A 26,195-nucleotide genomic window follows, 5' to 3' on the forward strand; every position below is an offset into this window, starting at 1 on the left:
AGTGAGGACGACGAAGGCAGAGTCGGCGCCATTGCTGACAACTACGAATCCTTTCAATAAAAAACGTGGCTCTGAACAGCAGAAAGCTTGGTTGTCAACATCGAAGCAGCTAGGCCTAACGCTGCAGAGTGCATGACAGCATGAAATTACCAAATAATCACGCACCAAACATCATGTGGCAAAACAAATAGCTTCAGTGAGTCTGGTGGCTATGGCTGACTACGGCTGCTAGCAGATTGGCTTGCGAGAGCGCTGGTTTGAAGTTGCGAAATAATCAAAATGACGGCAGTGGTGGCTTCGATTAATGCCGTTATAATGCTCTTTTGGACCTGTGGTCATGGCAAAAAGTACGAGAAATCAGACGCCAAAAGGTTTCAGCGTTCAAAATTTCAGACCTCCTTCTACATAGGCTCTATGAGGTATGTGGCACTGCTGCGAAGGCGTCCGAATCATCAGGTATGTCTGAAAACTCAGACGTCAAAAAAGTATTTCATTGACTGTATGTACAGTGTAGACCGCTTATAACGTAAGTCGCCGGAGTCGCGAATACCTGCACTATAAGCTGTACCGCACTATAACCAAAACAACGATTTTTAAACCCTGCACGTATGCAAAACATGTAGACCAAGCATGTAGACAGGCTTTGTACCATCGCGCACATCGCGATTACGTTTTCGCCCGTGAGCTGGCGAAAACGTAATCGCGATGTAGCTGGTGCTCTTCAAGCTCGATAGCTTTGCACCGAGTCAAAGCGAAACAACGGTTTGCCGCAACCGCTGCAGAAAAAACCGTGACAGCTATCGACGTGATTATGAACGGCGACTTTGCGGTGCTGAAGGCACACGCCCAACGCACGCACCGAGTCTGGACGAATTAACTACCATTCGCTGCAACAACTGCAGTCGAAACCGCGGTCGCTATCTATGCGATCATCGATGGCGATGACGCAGTTTTTTAGGCACGCAGCCGACGCGCGTACCAAGTAAAAACGAAACTATATACTGTTCGCTGCAACCGCTGCGGAGAAAACTGCGGCCTCTATCGACGTGATCGTGGTTGACTACGCAGTTGCGAAAGCCCGCGGCCAATGCGGTGTTATGCACGGCGGTAAAGGCGAGAATACATGCTTTAAAGACTCAAATAGGCTTGAAGCGTTCCGGCGTCCGGCGTTGCTGTCATTCACGTACGATTTCAACTGATGGCTGTAGCAATGCGAACTCCGCCACTTCGTTTCGGTCGAACGCTGGCGCCGTTCTTGCTCTTCTGCGTCGCACATTTGCGGCGCTCCTCGCTCACCGAGCTCCGAAACTAGTCCGAATTAACTGATGTGCGGCCAAATAAGTCCGAACTAACGAGAGTTTGATTGCATTGAATAATGCATACGCCGACCGGGACTAGAGGACAAGTCCGAATTAACTTATTTTCCGAATTAACGAGGGTCGACTTAACAAGGTTTTACTGTAGCTCCAAACTAAATTTGCGGAACACTGCTTAAATTGACAGCGTCGCTGGCGCGATATATCTGCACTTCACGACACGCATCGTGACGGGTGCACAGAAACTGAAGCCGCGTTCAGTGCAATACACACCGCTGATAAACAGCCGAGCAAAAGGTTTCTCCATCGCCTAGAAAACCTACGTGCGAATTTTTTTCCGTTCGTTTGCTCTGCAGCTCGTGCTCGTCCTCCGCATCGCCCTCGTTGATCTCTCCCATCGGTGGGCTCACCTCGTTGAGAAGCGTGCTTGCTACCGCCCTTGTCGGCGAGATTTTCCCGCGGAAGCCGCATTATAACCGGTATTTTGTCTCACGCGGATGCACTGTAAGCGGTATGCGTATACATGGAGTGCTATGGCAAAATTACCGGGAGTCTGAAAAGACCGTACTATATCCGGTCCTGCACTATAAGCGGTTACATTATAAGTGGTCTATACTGTACTATCAACCAAGAAAGTTTACGGACCAAGGGATCTGACAAAGAGCTGAATATCTCCGCGGTCTCAAAACGCAACCTGGTATTCCCATTTCCAGCCTCTACTGGTACATGCGAACAACATTGTGATGTACGGTTTTACTGGCTACTTTTAAAGGCTGCTCGGATATTTAATGTTTTTTGAGATACCATGGTCCGTAAACTTTTTGGGTAGAGTGTATGTGTGTGAGCAAGAGAAAGGGGGTAAAAAAAACCAGCTCTGCTTTTTCCTTTCTATCGATATTGTGTCACTAATCATTTCATGCCGTTATACTATCTTGCAGGTTGCCTTGACATCAACTCATCTGTAAAGGGTGCAAGGTTTGTCCGCTTTTGTGATGCATTCAACATTCCCATCATCACGTTTGTGGATGTTCCTGGGTTCCTGCCAGGTAATTGAGTTTATTTGGATACTTCAGGTAAATCTCGACATAACAAACTCCCAATACAGCAGACTTCCATTAGTTAGGCTCCAGTTAATTTGATTTTTCAGTTACATTGATTCTTGCTGAAGGTCCCGGCTGGCACTCTGTGCATTTCTGTGAGCCCAAAGTTTCATTATTTTGATCCTAAAATTTACCTTCACTGGAATCGAACTTCACCAGTCAGCATGCATGCACCTGACCTCTATGGTGACCCCGATAGCGACCCTTTTAGTGACAGTGTCTGCCTGAGCAGAGCTGAGGGGGCAGTGAATGCATTAAACGTCGTCGCTCGTCGAAAATGCCCATTTTCGGCCTACCCTAGGACGATTTTCAAGCAATAACCGTTGCTCACAATGTCTGATTAGGTTGTTTACCCGATTCTAACATGTGCCTCTCTTTCTTCTTTTAAAGAAAATTGGACCGAAAGTTACCTGCGTAGTGTAATCGGACTAGTAACCAAAACCGCCTTCACAATGTTCGTATGCTTTACCGCATAACAAAGACGTATTGCGGCGAAGCTAGCTTTAAGAAACGGTTTGGTGAAGTTGGTTTTAGGAGACCGGCTGCCATTGTGTAACAATATTTCCTGCCAAAAAAAATCTGTTGTGTGATGGATTTCTACTTTGTTTGGGAGCTTAAATGACGTTTCTACTTTAGTGTTCTACTTTATACACATAAAAAAAAGTTGGAGGATCCCTAAGCATATTCTTATGAGATGAGAACGCGAAAGCATTTCTTTTGGCTAGGTTGTTGTTACGGAAGGGTGCTGGAATGTGGTGTTGCCTCATTCTTTGTGTTCTCATCTCATAAGAACGTGCTTAGGGATCCTACAATTTTTTTTTTTCTTACTTCTTTGTAGTTGGTGAATTGGGTTTAGAGCGTACACGTTTCAATTCACGCTCATCCCCCGAGTCTACCTCGTCAAGGGAGCGCTTCGTCAACGAGTCTTCTGCCAGTGTCGACACTAAGCCTAAAACCTAGGCATCAGACTAACTGCCGCTACTTGTTGCAGAATCACTATCCACGCTGCTGCGACAGTACCTCCTCAGAAACTCATCTGTGGAGGTACTGAGACTGCAAGCGAGGGCGCGCTCCTTTTATTGATGCTACGTCGGTGACATGTTGACCGCGCCGACTATTCCAATCCACTTTCCTTCTCCCCTTTAAGTCTGGGCTTTCTCTTCTGCTGCGCGATTCCCCTCTCCTACGCCGCGGGTGCAGGCGGTGGAGTGGAGCACGCGATGAGTGTTGCTGCGGAAGGCATTGGCGCCGGTGTCAATTCCGGTGGGAGAGGTCACGTGCTTTCCAGGCACGGCTTTTGCGGACGCCAGCTGGGTGCGCGCTTTTGCCAACCTAGCCAAGAAACGCTTTCGTGTTAAAATGTGGGCGCGCATTTGATTTGGTGGCCTGTTTGAATCTGGTAACTACTGCCAAATGTATCACTGGTGTGTTCTGGCATTCTTCCTGCATCTTGTTTAATTCGACCCGCCGGCTGGCATGCGTCTCCTTTTCTAGCATGGCCACGGCTGGCTACACGCAGCTGTCAGTCAGTGTGACCTGTTTTAGAGGTAATCTGCCACATGTGCAAAGACTGAGCTAGCTAAGATGGCATGGCTTCGTGTGCAGTCTTCTCGCACCTTTAGTGCTAGAGGTTGCGTGATCTCAAGTTTAGAAGGCGCATTAAAGCTAGAGGCAGAGGAGGCATTCGCTCCCCGCTGCTGGCACTTTTCATGATAGCGTCGTCCGAGTGCTGCGGGGACAGAGTGGACGCGAAAGCATGGCTGGCTTCGCTTCGTACCACTAACATAAGGATATTGTCGATCTAGCATGAAACCGCATCTTTTGTTGCCGGCTCTCTAGTACAGTCGTCGACCGATTTTCCGAACTTCGCAGGGACGAAAAAACAGTCCGAAAAGCGCGTTCACTCTAAAAAAGAAAATTTATTAGGCTTAGAGTGGCATAAAAAAATCTTTAATAATGCCCTGCCTCATACTATGCTTGGAGGTGATCAGATTTGCTGGGATTTGCACTAGACTGATGTTGTCTCCGCATACAGTTGACAAAAGCATCACCGTTGGCGATCTTTGCTAGCTGAGATCAAAGAAACAAGCCCTGTTATTTCGCACGTGGCCTCCGCGATCGGCTTCGGCAGTGCGTCATTTACTCCGGCCTTCCCATTCGGCAGGACCTTGAATAAAGTTGACTTCATTCATTCATTCTCATTCGGTGCGTAGCCCAGCGGAGAAGTGTAATCTTGCTAACTCTGTAACGGCTCAGTAACAGCGCGCTGCCGGAGCTGATCGCGGAGGCTACGCTTCGCACCACTTCGCTCTTGCGAAGGCACAGGAGGTGGCACCGATCACACAAATATGAAGCCGCACACGTCTCCGAGGTGCGCACACCACGTGCAAAGTAGCAACCGAACTTTAAAAAAATAATAATAAAAAACGCATTTCGTAAAGTGGTTATGACGATAGTGCTGACCAAATAGAAGAAAAAAAGTGCCGTCCCCTAGAGCATTTTCTCAGCTAAGGAAGAGCAGGCATGGCCTCCGAGACGGGAGGATGGTGCGCGCTCTTGTGCATCTCCTAATCTTGGAGGCTATACAGCGAGCCACTGGAAGCCAAGCCTGGGCAAGGCAGCGGAAAATCTAACATGGTGGCCTCCAAGAATGGGTAGTGTGGCTTGGAACGAGCGATTTAGTCTGGAAAATCGAACTTAGGAGCCTAAGTTCATCCAAAAAATGAATCGCGAAAATGCGTTACCTCTATCGGAACCCTGACGGTGCATTTATGAAGTCCGGAATGTCCAACAAGTCCGAATTTTCAGTCCGAAAAATCGGTCGGCAACTGTACTACGACATGATTTTTTTTTTCGGAATAATATTTGTTTTTTCCGATTCTCTGATAATTTGGAAAATCTTCCGGCTGCTACCATGTAAGAAAAATCAATCAGACTATACTTATTTGCATAAGAGATCAAATTTCGATGTAACAAAATTTCGATACATTGTAGCAGATTGACGACTTTACCGACCTTGCTATAGCGACTTTTATCTGTATATTCTCCTTCTTTCTCAGGCTTAGTCAGGTTCGGTTGCAGGGTCAGCTCTTCTGGATCTCTGTCTCCGTTTCTCTCGATCAGGGGCTTGGTTTGTGTGGAACCTTGTGGCAGCTAGATCATTGTGCAGCGTGTCTTATCAGCACTGTTTCAGCCAACCCCTTGGACGCTTTTCCAGGCACTTCAAGGCTGTAGCCGATGTGCGCAAGCAAAGTGGCATCTGACTTGAGTATGTGGCCATATGGTCGGAGGCAGGCTTCGCGCCTGCCCACTTGTATTTTCTTGCTCATTTCTGTTCCCCATCTCCAAAAAATCCTTGGAAAAATGCTGCATAGTCGATTCATTTCAAGCATCCATGAGAGCTTCTGCCAGAGAGTCAGTTTGGATCTCTCATGTGGGATTGTGTTGTATACTTGAATGTAAAACATGCCACTTCTGTTTCTACAATCTTTCGCTGTAACGGCAGGTATTTAGTGGGAAAAAGGAGATCTCTGTAGTGCATAGTCGAACCAGTTTCATTTTCTTTGCTTACGCATAATAGCACCTAGAAGTTGCTGTTAGTGGCAGTCATGGCAAGAGGGCCTGCAAACACTGGATCTTCTTTTCTTGCACTGTATTATAGTTGCATTCTATGAAGTCTGGGGCAGCTCCTTGAGTGAAAACATCCTTTGCCTGCTCTCCGTCTCTGCACATTTCCAAAAAAATTCTTTATGACTTGCACTGGCTCATCGGATAGGCACCCTTGTGACTCTGCTAGCAGGAAACAGAACATGTTGCAGTCACACACATACAGATAACTAGGAAGGGTTGCACTAAAACAGCAGGGTAGGTGAAAAAAAAAAAATCACCAGCCTTCTCCTGTCGAGAAAATGGGGGTAGAAAATAGGGGTAAGCGAACCTCATGGTAAGACGATGCTGTCGCAGGCGTTCCGCTTCGTTCGCCCTAAACTCAGGGTCAGCGGCTCTTCGCTGATGTTTCACCTGGGCTTTGGAAGCCCTCACGCTAGAATCGGCACGTCGACGACAAGCCCTTTCCCGAGTGAGTTCACGACGCCGTTGCTCAAGCACAGCCTGCTTTTCAGCCGAACACACCATGCGCGGCCTTCCCATCCGGTCGCCGAAACTGATTTGAGGCGAGGGAAGCCCGGCGGAGCTCGTGCCAACCTTTCCTTCCCTTTCCCTCCCTGTGACGCACCAAACCACCCTGATTGGTCGCGCGCGTCACGTGATTCGGCGCCAGCGCAGCGTTCCCCGCACCTGCTCTACTCTGTGAGCAGCCGGGTTTTAGCATGACACCACCACCATTGCCAACAGCTGTGAAGCAATACAAGCTTTGCTTGAAAAATGCCCACTGCACAAATGCACACACAGAAAATGTGGAGCCATAGCATGGGATGAAGGCAACAAATATGCACATAAGCAGCAGTGCATCATGGCGGTAAGGGTCACAAGTGAAAAACTACACTGGTAGTTTGCATGTGCTCAGTGACGTTCTAGCGGTTGCTGTGTAAATGAACATTGCAGAGCCAGCACCTAAAGGCAAATACATGGCAGGATAAAAAAATGAGCAAGAGTAATTGGCCTGTATACAAATTTTCCTTTCAATTACATTTACTGCTGCTTTTTTAGGTTATAAATGGTCTAGCTACATTTTAACACCAATGCCCACCTTCTGGTGGTTTTTATGGGTCACTACAGTAAAACCTTGTTAATTCGGATATCACAGGACCAAAAAAAAAAATGTCCGACTTAACCGAATGTCGAATTATCGAGGGTATCAAGCAAACAATAAACAGATGCTTGCTACATCAACATGCTTTTATTTACTGAATGAATCAGCAAATCATGTTTCTATTTTGCACAAAAGCAGTGCGGAAGCTGCAATTCTCGTCATCTCGTCACTGACTAGCGCTCGATATCACAGGACCAAAAAAAAATGTCCGACTTAACCGAATGTTGAATTATCGAGGGTATCAAGCAAACAATAAACAGATGCTTGCTACATCAACATGCTTTTATTTACTGAATGAATCAGCAAATCATGTTTCTATTTTGCACAAAAGCAGTGCGGAAGCTGCAATTCTCGTCATCTCGTCACTGACTAGCGCTCGCAGCGGCAAACACCTCTCGACTTCCTTCGCCCATCTTCACCTGAGACACACTTTTCACTACCACACGCACATGTCGATTTTTTTTTTTTTAGCCTGTGAGCTGGTTGCCAACAGATCGTCTGTCAAACTTTATGTAGCTGGCGCTCTTTATCCTCGACAGTTTTTCACCAAGTTAGATCAAAACTACTGTTAGCCGCAAGCACTGTAGACGAAACCGTGGCCACTATTGACGCGATCATGGTTGGCGACTACACAGTTATGAAGGCATGCGGCCAATGCGGTGTTATGCGTGGCAGTAAATGCAAGAATAAAAGCTTTAAAGGCACAAATATGGATCGAAGCATTCCGGCATTGCTGTCATCCACGCACGATTTCCGCTGGTGACTATGGTTTCAGTTAGACGCTGATGCCGTTCTTGCTCTCATGCGTTGCACATTTGCGGCGCACCGCGCTTGCCAAGCTCTGAGAGTTCTCCAAAATAACCGATGTTTAGCCAAACATTTCCGAATTAATGAGAGTTTGATTGCACTAAATAAGCGGGGACCAAAGAACAAGTCCGAATTATTCGATTTTCCAAATTAAAGAAGGTCCAATTAATGAGATTTCACTGCATGTTCAAAATGTTATTTTGTATACTGACGACCTTTAAATCCATTATTTCAACAGAGAATGTACTTCACTATGTTCATTTGCCATAAAACACAGGAAACTGCATTCACCAAAAGCCCATTAACAGCTTTCTATTTTATAATACTATTTCTATTTCATTGTTCTATCTATTTCTATCATTGTTCTAATCTATTTTCATTGTTCTAAAATGCAATACTATCAAGGCCGAAATTTATGACGTGACTTGTTTTGGCTGTGTTCTTATCCAAACCTGGACATACAAACAGCTTTGCTCTCGTCTTTCCTGTCTGTAAAGGTACCGCTCAAGAATATGGAGGGATCATCAGGCATGGGGCCAAACTTCTGTATGCCTATGCTGAAGCGACTGTACCGAAAATAACCATAATCACCAGGAAGGTGAGTATACCCCTTCACATCAGTTTTAAATATAGGAAGGGGTCTTAACATTTTCCTGTCTATGGAGAAAGCAGTAGTTTCTGTATACTCTTATAAATACTTATTTGCCTTTCACAGAGTATGCTTAATACATTTTTAAAATGCACAGTATGGAATTGTAGTAGAGGAATAAATTCTCTTTCAAATGTTACTAGTCCCAGAGATGTTTCTACGTGTTGTTATGAAAAGAATATGAAAAAGTCTGCACGAAAAACAGAAAAGAAGTGTAATATCATCAGTGTTGCTTCAGATAAAGAGAGCATGAAAATATTTCAGAATATACGTTTTAAATGCAAAGGATCTGTGCAATGTTCCAGCACATCTAAACTTTCAATGGAAAGAATTTCTTGATGTATATCCTAGTGACTAGCCCCAGCAGGATGCTGAGGTCAACCCCTTACTTTTAGTCTTTTAGTGCGAAACTCAACTTTCTGTGCGGCCATCAGCAAGTGATCCTGCCTAAAGGTGTTGACGCCCTGCTGATAAGAACTGTGGCTTTTTACAACATACAGGATATTTTTGATCAGTGCGGTAGTAACGAAATTGTTTGCAGTAGAAAGCAAAACTCTGTGCTAAAATCTGACAAACCAAAGTCGTCTTCCATGTCAGTGCTGTTGCCATCGTCCAAGACCGGGACGGTCAACTCTAGCATGTCTCCGCCATCGGCGACACGAGCATCAGCTACAACTTCTATTTCAGGCAAAATATAATCTCCTCTAGATAAAGGGACGCATAAATTGTACATTTTATGAAAAGCAATGTCAATTATCAAACTTTTAGTACAAACGAGAGTTTGGATACTTGTCGAGCCCAGCTGCAAGTGCACGGCTACCGACGGTGCACGGCAAACCGGCTTGGCTGTGCTCGCATCGCAGCTGACGGCACCATGAATATATCAGCATATTTTATCCTAAGTGAGAAATTATTGCGAGGAGAGGGTAAAGGAGCAACCAGAATAACAATATTGCGACTTGTAGTTGTGAGGTGTGAGCATCTGCTTTTCGTTCTGAAGCGCCATCACTTACAGCTCCAAATTGAACCGGAAAAGGCATAGTGGCAATATCGGCGTCGCCAAGCGATCAACAGCAGTGGGGCTGCCAGGAACACAAGAGTGTAGCCATAGCGACCACTCCTCTTCCACTGATTGGCCACGTTGCTGCACGTCTGCTGCAAAAAATGCATCCCAAACCGATCGTCCTCTGTGCTGCAGCGAAATCTAGCCATTTGCAAGCAAAACCGCTGGCCGCAAAGGGCAAATGGCGTGCAATGATCTGCCATGCCGCTAACGTGGAGGAGACAAGAGAGCAAGAAGGCACGAGATGCTCGAGCATTTGTTTCCACCTGAACATATATGTAATCTTTTGTTGGCACAGTAGCTGACCCTTTGAAAGGAGGAGTTCCTTTTCCACTCACTGCAGACCGCTTTCTGCATTTGCATTCTTTTTTCCGCAAGAGCAGCTGCGCAGCATGTCTAGTCCAGTAAGGGACTCGGCGAAACTAACCAACAGGGGCCCGCCGTCATCTTTGTTATCATTTTCGGCCGATTGTGTTTCATCCCCTTTCATCGCTGCTAAAATCTCTGCCACGCTTTGTCGCTCGCTTGTCAGCACATGGCCATCCACTGCAATGAAATCTGCGAATGGGCCTTTGGCACCGGTGCAACAGTACTCCGCTTCGATTTCGAGAGCGCATGTCAGAGGGTCGTCGCAAATGCTCAGCTGCAATTCATCAGCTGCCAGGACACACTGAAAACCACACTTTTTTCAGCAATCATTTACTGTTTCGTGCACTAAGTTTTTCCACGAGTGGTTTGGGTAATGCATTGCGTTCAGCAGTGTGAGCTTTCCAAGGTCCTCATCCCTGATATACAAGCAAGGATGCGATGCACAATACCCATCCTAAACATGTGTCTAACATATTTTATGAAGCCTGCATCCAGCGGTTGCAACTGGGTTGTTGTGTTTGATGGTATGAGCAAGATGCAAAGATTGCAGAGAAACAATGTATCTTTCGGATGTGCGGCACTGTTGTCAACAAACAAAACACTGCGCCCTTTGCACCCCAGTCGACCATCGAAAAATGAAAGGAACTGTTTGAAGATGTCACATGTCATCCATGCCTTTGAGTTAAGAAATTTTTGTACATACAGTAGAACCCCCCCCGCTGATACGTTTTTCACGGGACCGTAAAAAAGAAATCGTAAGACCCGGGAAATGCAAGAGCCGAGAAACAGGAGAAATTGAGAAATGAGAGTAGTGTTGAACTGCACACAATTTTATTTTAATTCTTGCATGTTAAAAAAAAGCCGTAGTTTCGCCCGAAAGCCGAAGCATCGATTGCGATAGCAAATTAGTTGACAGCTATACAAAGTAAGGATAGTAGCTTTATTGTCTGTATAAACTTGTAAACATTCGCTTATTAACTATATTAGCAAGCATGGTGTCAGCGCGCACAGGCAAACATGAACACATCATGCTCGATGAGCGCGGACACACGCTGCCAAACGCTGGCGTGAGGAAGCGCTACAGCAGCAGCAAGCGATGCGAACTTCGCTCTGTTGTCTATCGCTTCAACGCAAACTTAGTGCCGAGAACACACAGAATGCACAAAGCTACGAGCTGCCGACGCACCTACACTGCCTAGACTCTGCCCTCAATGCAGCTCGCTTTCAAGTTGCGGCCCACGCGCCACCGTGCAGTACGCAGTTGATGCCAGTGTACAACACCGCCCGCTATCCCTCCCTCCTCCTCGCTCCCTCGCCGGTGCCTCGAGCGCGACGGAGGAAGGTGTGCTTCCTCCCCGCTTTTCTTCTTGCGTTTCTTGCGTGCACGAGATTTAGCCGTGGTCGTCGGCTCCCCTCACACGCTTTCACTCGCCCATACACCATACGGCGCGCGGCGATGGCGTTATCGCCCTTGGACTTTATACGGAACATCTATGCGCCAAAACCAATTTTAAGGCCACAACACGTCATAGACACCATCTTTAGATAGCTAATACGGATCTCAAAGGCCATGCTGTTGCTGGCGAAACCGAAAATACTTCATAGGTGTCACCCTCAGCAATTTGGGCGGCCAATCCCATCGTCAAGCCACCAAGCCAAGCGATATGACAAGTCATAATGGCTGCTCGGGCCGGCACGGGGTGACAGTTTGCAACGCATGATGTGGGAACGGTCCCAAAGTTGCGACGCAACAGCGGGGTTACCAATGCATTGGGTCCTATGGGAGCTATGCCGGGACCGGCCGAAAACGACGCAACAGCCAGGAAAACACAGCTCCCGGGAACGTAACCGTGGGGTTCTATATGGAGGTTCGTTATGCTTATAACGAACCTCCATATAACGAATTCCTGGATATAACGAAGTTCTTGTATTCCCCGCCGTGACTCCATAGAAGCACATGTATTTGAAACCTCTACGTAACGAAGTGGCAGCGGGAGACCCCCTCGATATAACGAATTTTCCCCGCCGACAACCTAGAGATTTCGCCCCAAATTTTGTTATTTTTGCGCGAGCAGCAACCGGAAGCACCTTCTTCGCCGCGACTGAGTGCGAAGCGGCGGCGGCGCGCTTGGCGAGCTCGAATTCACGGCGCGAGAGTGAGCCCACGTGTGCGTGCGTGCGAGCGTGCGCGAGGCGGGCCTGCATTCCTCGACCCAGCAACCGCGGGCGTGACCTTTCCCCTTCCCTTCAAACCTGAACCCGCCGCTTGCTGCAGCTGGCCCAGCCTGCCAAGCCGGCACTCTTCTTTTCCTGTTGATGTTGCCGAAGGAAAAAAAAAGAAAAAAGAATCTTTTTTTTTCAACGCGCTGGCTGCGTCACTCTCTGGTTACTGCGCAAGTATCTGCGCTTCACTTCACTAACTTGACACTGTGCTACGACGCCATCGTGTCGCTCGCTCTACCTTTCCGACGCCTCGCGCTTGTGCGAAACGACACGCGTGCACGCATCCAGTACCTGGTGTCACATTCGAAGGATGAGTGCTTCGACGAAGAAACGCGAGATATTGACCTTGTCTGCAGTTCCATTTGAAGATAAGCCCGCACGGGCGCACACTTTTTCCACATCGCAGATCGCTTTCAAGATACGGCGGCCGCCGCTAACCTCCCTTTCTCGCCTCCCCCGCCGTACCTAGCGTGGAAGCGCGCTTCCGCCCCCCTCCCCCCCTTCTCTCTCACGCGCGCGAGATTGAGTCTGACCCCCGCAAGCTTTCACTCGCACACACAGCGTACGGCGCGCGGCGACGATGTTGCCGTGTTTGAACTCTACACGGAACCTCAAAGCGACGTCCACGGCGACGGCACAAATGCGCCTCGCAATAAAATGTGCTTCTGCGCGATTACTACTCCGACGGCAACAGCGAATTCGCACCCCCTACCAGCATCTTCTCCGCGTTACCGGGAACTTATCTCGAAGGCCATGCCTTTGTGCGCGGCAATCGGCAGAAAAAACGTCATGGTGGCCATGTTGTAAGTTCACTATCGCTGGCGACTGTCGTCCGGGCGTCTCAACTCGAGAATCGAACGTCCGCACGCATTAGATTTTGCCGATTTTGTGCCTGTGCGTGTAGAACAAGAAAAATAGTGCGCACTAACCGTTTGGTGGGCAATGAGCGACTACGGCTTTAGCGGTCAGCCAATACATGGAGTTCATTGGTGGCTGGGTGGGGGAATCTTCGCGACTAGGTTTAAACCGCAATTACGCATTAAGCGGGTGCGTATTAACGAGGTTTGGCTGTACTATCCTTACTTAGTATAGCTGTCTGCTAATTTGCTGTCGCAATCGCAGACCTTCGCCTTTCAGGCGAAACTTGGACTTTTTTGTTTATCGCAACTTTAGTGTAGTGGGGGTAAATCTTGTGCGATAGTACATACGGTAGGCGTTTCTTTTTCCAATTTTCGTGCCGAACCTGCATATAACGAAATCCTCTTTATAACGAATTTTTTCGGGAATTTGTCAATTTCGTTATATCCAGGTTTAACTGTACTATACAAGGCAGATGAGCAGTGTTCCACAAGCACGTTGGGTTCTTCTTCTTTGTGATCACCCACGGCTTCATGTTGCTGCCGTTTTCATTGCAGCAAAGTACGGTGGTACTGTAATGCGATCTTTGCTGATTTTACCACCATGACAGGACTCTCCCTTCATGCTTACTGACTTGCTAGGCTGGACCCTGCGGAAAAGGCCAAGCTCATCTGCATTGTGCACATTGCGAGGGTCATAACCACTAATAATGCTGGGGAGCAGTGCGATCCAGTTCTCAGCATCAGCTGGATTCACACTAGCTGCCTCTCCACTTACCTGTTGATAGGCAAGGTTGTGTCTTGTCTGGAAATGGCTGATCCAGCCATTCGATGCGGTGAAGTCCATTCCTCAAAATATCAGTAATTTCTAAACCTCTTTCCTGGTGAATGCTACGATGAAAGTTTACACTGGAAACCCTTGCTTGCTTGAACCACTCGAGCAGCGCTTCAAGTTCCCCATGCCTGGCTCCACGGGCTTGCTCAGTGCCGAACTCTAGAGCATGGGTTCTCAAAGTGGGTTCCGCGGAACCCGGGGGTTCCGCAGGCCCCTGCTCGGGGTTCCGCGAGCCACTGATAAATTTTCCGTGGTCCCGCGCTCGCCAAGTGGCGAAAACGGCGAACACGAGGTGCGCTTGATCCACAGAACCTCAATTACTTATGCCCGAGTGTCAAAAAGCACATCACAGTGCGTAACGGCAACGCGCGAACTGCGCAATAAATCCGCAAGCAGCTTGTAGCCACCCAATCTCCGAAAACGGGCAGCCATGGGCAGCGCGCCTAAGCTTTCGCACTTGAATCTCGGAGGCTCTAACTTACCACCGTGCGCATTTCTCCCGTTTGTAGATAGGGTAGGTGCCGATAGCGTGCGCACTGATGTTATATTTCGGAGGAATAAAAAAAAAAAACTGATGCGCGGAGCACCACAAGTGCGCGCCGCAAAAGAGCTAAAACGGCGTTAGCGTCCAAAAACGAAGCGATGCAGTCCTCATTGGTATGGTCCTCAGCGGCAATCGTACGCTATACGTGACTGACAGCAACGCCGGAACTCTTCGTGCCTAATTGTGTCCTCAAAGCCTTTATTTTTGCGTTAATCGCCGCGCGTAACACCGCGTTGGTGGCTAGCCGCGTGCCTTCATAAGTGGGTAATCGCGATCTATGATCGCGTCGATAACCAGCAGTTTCGTCCGCAGCAGCGGTTGCGGGAAATAGTAGTTTCGTTTTGACGGTGCGCGCGTCGGCTGCGTGCCTTTCGCAGCGGCGTAGTCGCCATCCATGATCGCGTCGATAGCGACCGCGGTTTCGTGCGCACTTGTTGCAGCAAAGGGTAGTTTCGTTTTGACTTGGTGAGTGCGTCGGCTATGGCGTCGGCCGCCTGCCTTCTGAACCGCAAGGTCGCCGACCATGATCTCGTCGATAACGGCCGCGGTTTTCTCCGCAGCGGTTGCGGTAAGCAGTAGTTTCGCTTTGACTCAGTGCAAAGCTGTCGAAGATGAAGAGCACCGGCTACATCGCGATGGGCGGGCAATTTGTTGGCGACCAGCTCACTAGCGAAAAAATAATCGGGATGTGCGCGCGGTAGTGAAAAGCGTGTCTCAGATGAAGACGTGTGCCGCGGCCGCGCTGCGAAGGATGTCGCGAGGCCTTCGCCGCTGCTAGCTCAAATAAGTCATGAGATGACGAGAACTTCAGCTTCCGCACTGCTCTTCTTCTTTCTAGGGTTTTACGTGCCAAAACCAGTTCTGACTGTGAGGTACGCCGTAGTGGAGGGCTCCTGATTAATTTTGACCACCTGCGGTTCTTTAACATGCACTACAACGCAAGCGCGTACACGGGCAAAAGTTTCTGCATTTCGCCTCCATCGAAATGCGGCCGCCGCGGCCGGGATTCGATCCCGTGACCTCGTGCTCAGCCACGAAACGCCTTTGCTAACTGAGCCACCGCGGCGGGTGCCGCACTGCTCTTGTGCAAAATAGAAACAAGATTTGCTAATTCATTCAGTAAATAAAAGCCTGTTGACGTAGTAAGCATTCATTTATTGTTTTCTTGATACCTTGGGTAATTCGACATTCGGTTAATTAGGACATTTTAATTCGGTTAAATGGGGGGGGGGGGGGTTCCTTGGCGCTTCATGGAGCTTAGCAGGGTTCCCTGGAACGAACATGCTTGAGAACCCCTGCTCTAGAGCATTCACTTCGATTTCATTGTGCTTTGACACAATCATGTTGACAGTTGACGTTGGCAATCCAAGCTCACAGGCGATGTCTATGCACTTTCTCTTCGTGTTCTAGTCAGCAACTGCTGGTATGTTAAGCTTTTCCTTAAGGGTCGAAGGCTTGCACTTTTTTGAGACCATGGCCGCAGCTCTCGAACAGACCAACGCAAGCGTAGCAACTGCAGTGAATGCAACTTCGCACGAGATTTGTCAACATCGAAACCATCCAGAACAACCAAGAGAGCACTGGCGTTTTCACATAACATGGGCAGGCGAGTATTGTGGGGAAGCTACCGCGGTGGGCAACTGTGGCTTTTGGTCACACCTGCCTCGCGTTGTCGCGCCTTTTTCTGTTTGTATGGCATCTAGCGGTTGAAAAACGTGGAATACGATCGCAGTTTGGCAATCATCTAAACGTTGTTGCTGAAAAATCTCACTTTCCAGGAATTTATATTAATCGCAGGAAAGCTGCATAACTGTATTGGGTAATCTTTAGTGCTCTCTATCGGGAACTCTGGTGCCGGGAAATCATTCTGAACGAAAACATATCAACGAGGTTCTACTGTTTTATAAATATATTTCTATGGCTCACCTTCATTGCCACCTACAAAAAAAGACATGACCAACTTTTCCTGTAAGGTGCATGGCCAAGTGGTTGTACACTACTTTCCAGGGTGCCATGCAGCAGCTAGCCACCTGTGCTTAAAATGGGCTGACTAGTGCTGTGCTGCTCCAGTGCAGACACGAGGCTCAGCGGACATGAAGCCATGTCAGGTTGAAAGCCAGTCTCCTTTGTTGTTGATGCAGCCCGAAAGACTTTGTCTTTTGCTGCCCAGAGGCGCCACCAACGGGCCCCTGCCTTTAAAGGCACAGAGTTTGCGACTTTACAGTGCAACAAGGAGTTGAGTGGTGGCATGGAGTACTTGAAGGGAAAGTTGTCAGATGGGAGGCAAGAGAAGTGGTAATGAAAGATGATCCAGGGAGAGGGCTTTTGACGAAGGTCAGCTTAAGATGGTCAAGGGACACTGTTGACAGAGATTGTGATTGTCTTCTCGTTGCGAGCTAAGATGGCATAAGGCTGGTGTATGGTGGATGGAGAGAACACCAAGTGGAGTGCCCCAGGAGAAACCAGTAGGAAAGAGTCGCTTAGATCGCAGAATATAAAGGACGTGCTAAATTGCCAAGCTCTGGTAGGTGTTGCACAAACACTAGTGAAATATATGGTCAGGTATTGGGTGTACAATTGTTAGTCGCATGTGGTTGCAGGTGAAGGGTAGAGAAATTCAGCAGGCAGACACAGAGATGTGCCATACCCAAGATGGGCAGGAGAGCAGGAGAGATCTTATTTAATAAGTATGTGTAGTTCCCACAGGACTACGGGTGTAGTAGTGACCCATTGAACAGGGACACCATGAGCCATGAGGGTAGTCTTCGGTGGGCAGTGAAACTGCTCTACTAAGCCATCTCTTGGCGCGTAGTAAGCCATGGTCTTGAGATGGCAGATTCCGAGGTGGCTCGTTAGCTTGTGGAAGAGCACATGAAAGCAACTCAACACCAATGCACTATTGCAGCACTGCTACCACTTTAGCAATGTCTCATCCACTGCACTAATTTAAAAAATGAGAGGGAACACTGCTCATGACATGTGGCATGTGCCCCTTGTAGGGGGATTGTGTTGCCTGCTTGTCTTTGGGCACAAGTTTGTACAGAAATGGTGGGAATGCCAACAGTTGAGCTTGTTACAATCACATAAAGCTAGAGAAAGCAAAGGTGAAATAAACTGTTCTTTTAATTGAAGTAATAATAATAATGAAAAGAAAAACGAAAGTGGGCAAAAAAACAACTTGCACTGAAAGAAGTCGAAATCGCATATTTTGCCTTACACATGCAGTCCTCAACCAGTTGAGCTATGGCAGTGGCTGTTGCCTCCCCGTCCACTTTCTTGTGTATTTGTGTATGTGCAGGATTTAGCCCTGGGAGTGTTACCCAGTGCCACTCGCAGCTATCACAGTGGATGTGGAACAAAATCCTTTCAGCCATACAACATAACTGAGTAGGAAGTAATATATGTACTATGTTCTACAGGTGCTTCTGGACAGCATAATAAACTGTTCCGATTAACACACCATTTTAAAGATTAATATGCCCGGGATTCTTTCTTTTATACTGGTTTATTGTTCAAAAAAGGTAAATAATTAGTGGTAAGTGGTAGTGATGTAGGTCGCCAACAGACACCTGCCCTATTGCAGTTTGCACAGCCATTGCGCGCAATTTTTCTTGAAGTAATGTTTGGCAGAATTAACTGTTACTGTTAGTATGACTAGGGCTCCAACCTGCTGCTCATACCAGTCCATAGAGAAATAGCATGACATGTAAGCATGCATTTTAGCATGTAGTGTTGCATTTGCATGGTGTGTTGAGTCTTCATGAGCCTTCGAATAGGCTGTACTACTAGGTTCCTCCTGACACACTTGCAGAGGGCAGTGGAATGTGTGCCCGTCTCGTATCATTGTCTTTACATGCTGTTGTGTTCATTGGAACAATTTTCTTTATTTGGAGAAAATTCCTTAATTTGTTTAGAACAACTTGCACAACATGAAAAAAAAGACATTTACCATAAAGACTGCATTGATGTGTGCAAGTCTTCTGTTTTCACAGATTGTTCAGGCTACAGACCCACCCGCCGTGGTTGCTTAGTGGCTTTGGTATTGGGCTGCTCAGCACGAGGTCGCAGGATCGAATCCCGCCACATTTCAATGGTGGCAAAATGCGAAAACACCTGTGTACTTAGATTTTGGTGCAGGTTAAAGAACTCCAGGTGGTCCCAAATTATCCTGGAATCCCCCACTACGGCGTACCTCATAATCAGGTCGGGGTTTTGGCACGTAAAACCTTATAATCTCTCTCTCTCTCTCTAGGCTACAGACCCTGGTCACTGTTTATTACTGCTAGAGCCGCGCTACACTCATGGACAGGTCATCATTCTCGCTCCCCCACAAGCTGAATTTCATGAAAAGTTTCCACATTTTAGCATTGTTGAAGAGGCACACTTGTCATTGGTACTTAGTTATCATTGTAAAGCAGGGGTGCCTAAACATAACACATCTTTAAAGAGCTTTCTTAGTTTGATCACGGTAGAATTTCGTTTCCGCTGTAAAAATAAGTCCTGATCAACCTAGAACAGCCCTTTCCTCACTTATCACAATGCATGTGCAGGCATATGGAGGAGCCTACGATGTGATGAGCTCCAAGCATCTCAGGGGAGACACCAATTATGCTTGGCCCACGGCTGAGGTTGCTGTCATGGGAGCCAAAGGTGCCGTTGCGATCCTGTATAGGGGCAAGAAGGATGTGGTGCAGTACGAAGAAGAGTACATTCGCAAGTTTGGCAACCCCTTCCCAGCTGCCATCCGAGGTGGGTAATGAGTCAGCAACCTTCAATTGAACCTACCAGTTCATTTAGTGACTTTGTAAGGTACTGCAGTTGCAAACCTTACACAGTTAGCATGAATATGCATGCAAATTGGCCTCCTTCAGTCAACTGCTAGTACCATCTAAACAGTGTTTCATAACGTTGCAGCTACAGTGGAATCTCGTTGATACGATCTTCACGGGAACCGGAAAATAAAACGTATCATCCGAAAATCGTATTATCCAAAATGCATTGCTTCTATAAGACATTGGTTGGGAAAAAAAAACAAAAAACGTATTATCCCAAAAAACGTATCATGCAGAATCGTATCAACGACATTCCACTGTACTTTGAGTAGCATGTCAAACTATTTCATGGAAGTTTCGTAACCACAAAATAAGTTATCAAAATACTCTGGCACTGCCTATAGAATTGCAGCTTCGTGTGGACTATAAATAATCAGTGGTGAAGGAAAATTCCGTGGTGGTTAAAGACAGACTAAAAAATTTGAAACTTATTTACAAACTGCTCAGCAAAAAAACTTTTTTTTTTTTTGCAGGCTTTGTTGATGACATCATTGAGCCACACATGACTCGCAAGAAGATTTGTAAAGACCTGGACCTGTTGCAAACCAAGAAACTGAAGAACCCCAAGAAAAAGCATGGAAACATTCCTCTATGATTCCAGTTGCAGCATTCTTTGTTGCTGGCCACCGGACATTTTTCAAGCATATTCTATTATGTGCATAGTATGAGGAGTGTACCTGGGGCTTTCCAGTGCGTGTGCACATTTCAAATTGTACAGTGTTAGGTGTCATGGTGTGTCTTTCTGCTGCGATATTGTGGCAAGCATGCAAAAGAAGTAAAATGTGCAAGGATACATGAAGTCACGAAAAGCTGCTGTGATTAAGCCTATTTTTGAAATGTTGCATATTGCAAATTCTGGGATGGGTGGGTGTCACTCATTCTTTTTCTGATTCCACTGACTTGTTTCTATGTTAGCTTTACAATTGTCTACTCTCTTACAGGCTTGTTCTGAGTGCAGAAAGCCAAGAAAAAGCTTGCTTGTTTGATTTATTTTTACATCATCTTGAGAACTTTGTCTTTCAAGCTTGTCATCTGCAGAAGGGAAAAAAAAAAGGAAGGTTGATTTCACTGAGAATTGCATTTACTGTAAAACAGTTTATTACTGTAAAACAGTTTCCTTAGATAACAACCTTCGACATATAATTTTGTTGACTCACTGTAGTCATGTCATTTGTGCTTGTTTTGAGCATTTTATGTGCTGACTGCTGTTCATGGCACCATTGTGGTTGTGTGGCACTTTGTCTTCGTAAGGTGCAAGCCTAAGGCTTGAGGAGTGACTGAGTGAGATTTACACATTTTAACTTTTTTTTCCTGAGGGTACATGTCAAGGGGTTGCACGTCGTGTTCCGTGGAACATGTTGCAAAAACTGCAGTGCGAAATCTGTATACAAAATGAACAGTATGTGAACATAACACAAATGTTTTACCTAATTCTTTGTTTTATTAATTATGTTTTATTTGCTCACATCGTTTTTCCACTGCTACCCTTCTCTTTTGTAGTGTGTGAATCTCGCTGATGCTTTGTGTAATCCAGAGATTGCATTTTGGGCTTCCACTGTTCCTGCTGCATGTTTGAAAAAATTTATGGTGCATCTACTACACCCTGTTTTCTTTATTGGATGTGCTAAAATTTTACAATTTTTTTTCCTTATAATTTGTCCATACATGCTTCTTCCTATGCGCATTTTTGCTCTATGTGCTCTTGCTTTTTCCCAGTGCTGTTTTGATTATATTTTGCCATACATAACCATTACAGAATTTAGTCAAAGTAAATGCATATACACCCGGAACCCTTTTGCAATACCCAGAGGCTAATCTTAGGAGGAAATGGCATGGTTTCTGTGCAAATAGTTATGGGAAACGTATGTTCTTGCCGTGAATTTTGAGATCACTAGAATGGCCGGAATGTTTGGTTGGAATTTTGCTATTCTCACTGCAATGAATTGCAGAGGCTTTGGGAGAATTCTACCTGATATTTGATTAGCTGTTACTTAGTAGACTTGTGATTTACTGGTGAATGAGATTGCAAATAATTAAATTCTTCTTTAATTAATTGGAGGTGTTTTTTTTGTACCTATTTTGTTTGACTTTATCTTTTAATGTCTATGCTCATTCCACACTGTGTTTATATGCTCCCAATGAATGCTCTGAAAATTTACTTTTATTTTCCTATTCATAGCAACTACTTTGTCACTTGTTGCGACATGTGAATGTGACAAATGAAGTCATTGCATACCTTCCTATGCATTTATTCTATGTTTTGCTTTACTTTTGTGTCGTCATTCATTTCTAACTCGTATTTTTCTCTGGGCCTGAAAGGTTCCTAACATCAATTTCATGAGTACCCTTATTTTCGCTTTTGACAGAGTACCGACTCATGTAGAAGGTACTCAGGTGAACTTGCAGAGTCACATATCATCAACACGAGTATGTTTTTTTCCAACTGCTTTAAGAGCTAACCAAATTTTGTACCTTTAAGTGATTGACATTATAACCATGGTGACAATGTGAATGAGCAAGTTGTAGGCAGTGTAACAGAAACACCTGAATAGGGTGTTCTGACATGCTAACCTTTGCATACTTGTTTTTTTATGGCTAAGCGAAGTAATTCCCTGAAATGAATAAAATCTGCCTACCAACAATTTTGCATGCTGCATTGAACTTGCTTTCCCGATTTGAAAAAGCATAATTGTCTTAAGTTAGTGTGCCACCTATACTTTGTTTGGTCTCGTTTGACACTGTCTTCGACAGTTTGGCTGAGACCTCAGTGACTTAGGAACCAATAAACAAGGTGACTATTAATTTGTCTCGCTTAATGTGGTCAAGGCAAAAGTACTGGTCTATGTGATACATGACAGACCCGTTTCCTGATTCATAAGGGTACATCTCTACATTGGGCATTTTTCAAACTGATAGTGGCACCAGTCATTCTTTACTCAAGGACAACTTGCTGTGTGGCAATGAAAGGGAAAGCTATGGAGGCAAAGCGCACACAAGTCTGAGCACTTCTGACTCGCATAACTCGTCCGCATTAGTTCAAGCTGGGAAAGAGAGAACGGAAACACCTTATTTACAACAGCCAAAAGACAAAAAAAATGCCCCTGGGGGCTCAATATGACTTCATTTTTTGCATTTCAGTTGCGCATTTGGGAAAATGCAAAACCACTGCATGTGGAAGCTACGCTGATACCAGTATCTGTTCCAAGAAACCAGACGCACTGTCAAACGCTGCTGGACTACTGGTGCAGAAGCTCAGCCCCTGTAGCTTTCCCTTCATTGCCACAGAAAGTTGCATGCAAATGTAGTTGCACATGCCAGTGGACATTTCTCCTGTACATGGTTTCATCAAAGATCAACATGTACTTTTTGAACCTCGTAGAACAAGAAAACTGTGCTCATACCCACTGATTGCAAAAAATGAACATATTGCCATTACCTTGGCAAATTGCCTCGCGCGATAGCTAGCTTCAGAGTTATGCAAAGGGTCCATTAGACACACAACTGCAGCTTCATTACCTTGTTCCTGTATGCTGTTACATTCCACTTTTCATGTCTGGATTTTAAGTTAGTAATACTTCATTCCAACTTATACCGGCATTTCAACTGCGTACTTTAGCATTACACATCCGTCATTTCACTTATGATCCGTGGCAGTGGGTATTGGAACTTTTCCTCAAACACTGCAGGAAAAGCATCAGTTTAGCTTGCTGCTTAACTTTCAATTCTCATGGAACAGTTTCGTTGTTCATTAAAATAGAAGTTGCTTACTAACCTCATGGTCACAGTGGTGTTGTCCTTGTGAGCAGTGCCCTACTTGTATATTACTTGGTACCACATGTGCTGTATGGCAATTTGAATGCAGCTTAAAGTGTTCAAGAAGGCAGGGTTTGGCTTTTGTCCCTCTTGGTACAACATCTTGTGTTTAGTGCAGAAACTTTAGATGAGGTGGACAAGAGACACACACAAGTGCTACTTTTAACGATGATTTATTAGAAACTGGATCACGGTTTTATATTTGGAAGACAACAAATCAAGCATGCACAAACTATGAGGCACCAAGAAATGACATTTCTTTCCTCGATAAAGATAGCGAAGTTGTGCTTTTATTTATTTATATATTATAACCTCAAACATCGATGTGAGGCATTACATGCCTACACAATCTTGGCCTAGCTTGTGCATTGTTGCCCATTAAATTATCAATCCTTTTATTTCAATTTCATGCCTGCGCACGACAACGCAGTCATGAAGCAGGCAAACAACTGCACATGCAGCAATGTGCAGCTAACCAGGCATCGCTACTGAAGGCCTTCAATTTTTTAAAAGAAAATTGTCACAGTGATTGCAGTTAATACACATTGCTGATTCAATTTAAGAGCAGTGTAGCCATCATATACAGTGAGTTTTCATTGCGATAGCAATTATAGGGACACTCCGGGGGGGGGGGGGGGGGGAATGGTTGCCATTCAAGTGCGATAAGATCCTATCGCGCGCCGTTTGCTGTAGGTGCGAGGGGGAGCCGAGAAGGATGGTGGCTTGATGCGCACTGTCTTCCCACTCGCCCTGGGTTGTGCGAGAAGGGGGGGGGTGAGGTGAGCATACGACTACTCTTCTATAAAGGGCGTTGCTGCCCATGGCGCGGCTCTGCGCACCCCGTCTTGGAGGTAATCTGCGGCGGGTACAAAGCTGAGCGAGCAGACATGGCTGGTGGCGTCGCGTGTGTTGTGCTTTCGCGCGACTAGTGTTGGAGGTTGCGTAATCAAGTTTTCAGAGACGCGTTGAAGCGAGAGGCAGCACGAAGCGTTCACGCGCCGCTGCTTCCGCTCTTCACTCCAGTGTTGTGACAGCGAGTGTCCGCGGTCATCTACTGAGATATGTTCATGTTTGCTGATGCGCGCATAGCACCGCGCATGTATATTTAATTAGTAAGCGAATATTTACTGCAATTTATAAAGCCTTTAAAACTACGACCCTTACTTCGTATAGTCTAATACTTCGCTATCTCTATCAATGCTTCGCCTTTCGTGAAAGCGAAGCATCGAAGCATTGATTCGTGAAAGGAAATCTGCGGCATTTCTTGTTTTATTTCTTTTTAAAGCATATATAGTAAAATTTGGTCTGTTCATGTGAATTACTTGGCCGTGGAGGACGAAAGTGTGCTTTTTAAAGGCGCATATATAGTCGCGTGAGTGCGAAGAGCGTCTCTGCTTGCTCCCGTGTTCCCCGTACTCAAATCCTCCTACCAGGCCCTGTGAAAAAATTTTGGCTGTGGCTGTTCACTGGAACTTGCAAACTAAGCGACGTCTAGAAATCGGTCTACCGCAGAAATTGTTTAAAATAAGGTATAGTTGTAGCCCAGGCCCGATAGACGCAATGAAGCGTTGCGAGGTCATGGTGCGAGGGAACCAGCTACCTCCCCGGAGCAGATCTAGACGCTCTTCGACATCACATCGACGAGCGCCCGCAAGGGATACTCCTCTCCCCGCACTGTTCGGCTTTAACGCGGACCATCACCTCTAATGTGACATCTACTGTACGTGTGACATCACCTCTACTGGCGAGCTAGGAGAGTGGCTTCTCCGAGAAGTGCGAGCGGGCTTTCGCTTCAATTTTCACTGATTTTCGACAGCGTGCATACGTGCATGTTATTGACCCTTTTCGCAGCGATCCCGTGGGCGCTGCCATGTTTGATCGCGTGGTGACGCGTCCATTGCTTGCCTCAACTGCCTCCGTTGCCCCCTTGTTTACAATGGAAGTGTATGACGCCGGCGCGGCTTAGAAAACCTCTGTTGTCGGAGATATCGTAGACGGTGACTAGGTGGACGACACGAAGCTTTGATCACAGCTTCAGAGAACATGCAAAAGCGCTTTCAGAGCTGATTAAGCTATGTCCAAACGGCGCAAGCAGCGTATACGGTGCTTGTTATAAAAGCGGGACTAAATATGTATTCCAAGCTATCCAAACATTCCGCTCATGAATTCAGTCAGGATTAGTGTGTTTTGCTCTTTGTTCTTTATTCGGCAAATATTTTGAAGCGGTGGCTTGTCAGTTTCTGACTTAGTGAAGTTGCTCGGTGCGGCCACTAGCTGATTATTTTCTGGCTGAACGCTCGCAGGTGTGCTCGCTGCTCAGTTCCGATAGATTTGTTCTTGCTGCGCACTAGGCTTGAAACGTAGCTGTTTTGTACATTGTAATACCTTGTAGAAAATACATATTACAGCTAATAACTCGCTTACTCTTGTGGACCGTCACGAAACATTCATCTTCGGTCATTCGTGCGCCATCGGTGTAGTCCGTCATTTATTGTGCGTATACGTATACAGTGCGCATATATTCAAGTGTGCGCCTATTCATTTATTCTTGATATGTCGGCGATAGAGTTGGCGTAAGTTTTCCTGCCATTTGGGACAGATGTGTATAGATAACGTGCGCGAAACTTACTATGACAGGAAGCGGCGATACTCCCTTGGTCATTGTTTAACGAGTGGTACTCACTCTTGCCGACGTTCTGGCGATGTAGCCCTTTCTTCGAAGGTTAGCGATACAAGGCTGGCGGATGAGCAAATTTCTATATCCTCGAGGAAAGCCGTACATCACAAAGTGCCGGTAACACGTTCGGACAGTTGCAGCAGCGGTCCGCGAACTTGGCCACACAGATTCATTCTATTCCTTGACATGCCAGTCACTATTTTTGCAGCCAACTACTGCACACGTCTTCAGTCCACATTATTCAATCTAGCATGATTGGAGCACAGTGTGTTAGCGAAAACTCAGTTGCATTTCCGACAGCTGATCGCACAGAAGCGGTAATGGTTTCGTATTGGTGCG

The 26,195-nt window shown here is 46.3% G+C and overlaps 1 protein-coding gene across 1 annotated transcript in view; it reads left to right on the forward strand.

The window, feature by feature from the left end:
- The window catches only part of LOC119442495 (propionyl-CoA carboxylase beta chain, mitochondrial), a 49,765-nt gene extending 27,597 nt beyond the window's left edge, over nt 1-22,168 (forward strand). Inside the window, exons 11-14 of the mRNA XM_037707396.2 lie at nt 2,255-2,362; nt 8,492-8,592; nt 19,085-19,283; nt 19,840-22,168. Of these exons, the coding sequence (XP_037563324.1) occupies nt 2,255-2,362; nt 8,492-8,592; nt 19,085-19,283; nt 19,840-19,961 (530 nt within the window). The 3' untranslated portion in view covers nt 19,962-22,168. The remainder of the gene's footprint in view (nt 1-2,254; nt 2,363-8,491; nt 8,593-19,084; nt 19,284-19,839) is intronic.
- The last annotated feature ends 4,027 nt before the right edge of the window (nt 22,169-26,195 follow it).

This window comes from Dermacentor silvarum, chromosome 2, assembly GCF_013339745.2.
Source record: "Dermacentor silvarum isolate Dsil-2018 chromosome 2, BIME_Dsil_1.4, whole genome shotgun sequence".
Classification (NCBI taxonomy): Eukaryota; Metazoa; Arthropoda; class Arachnida; order Ixodida; family Ixodidae; genus Dermacentor; species Dermacentor silvarum.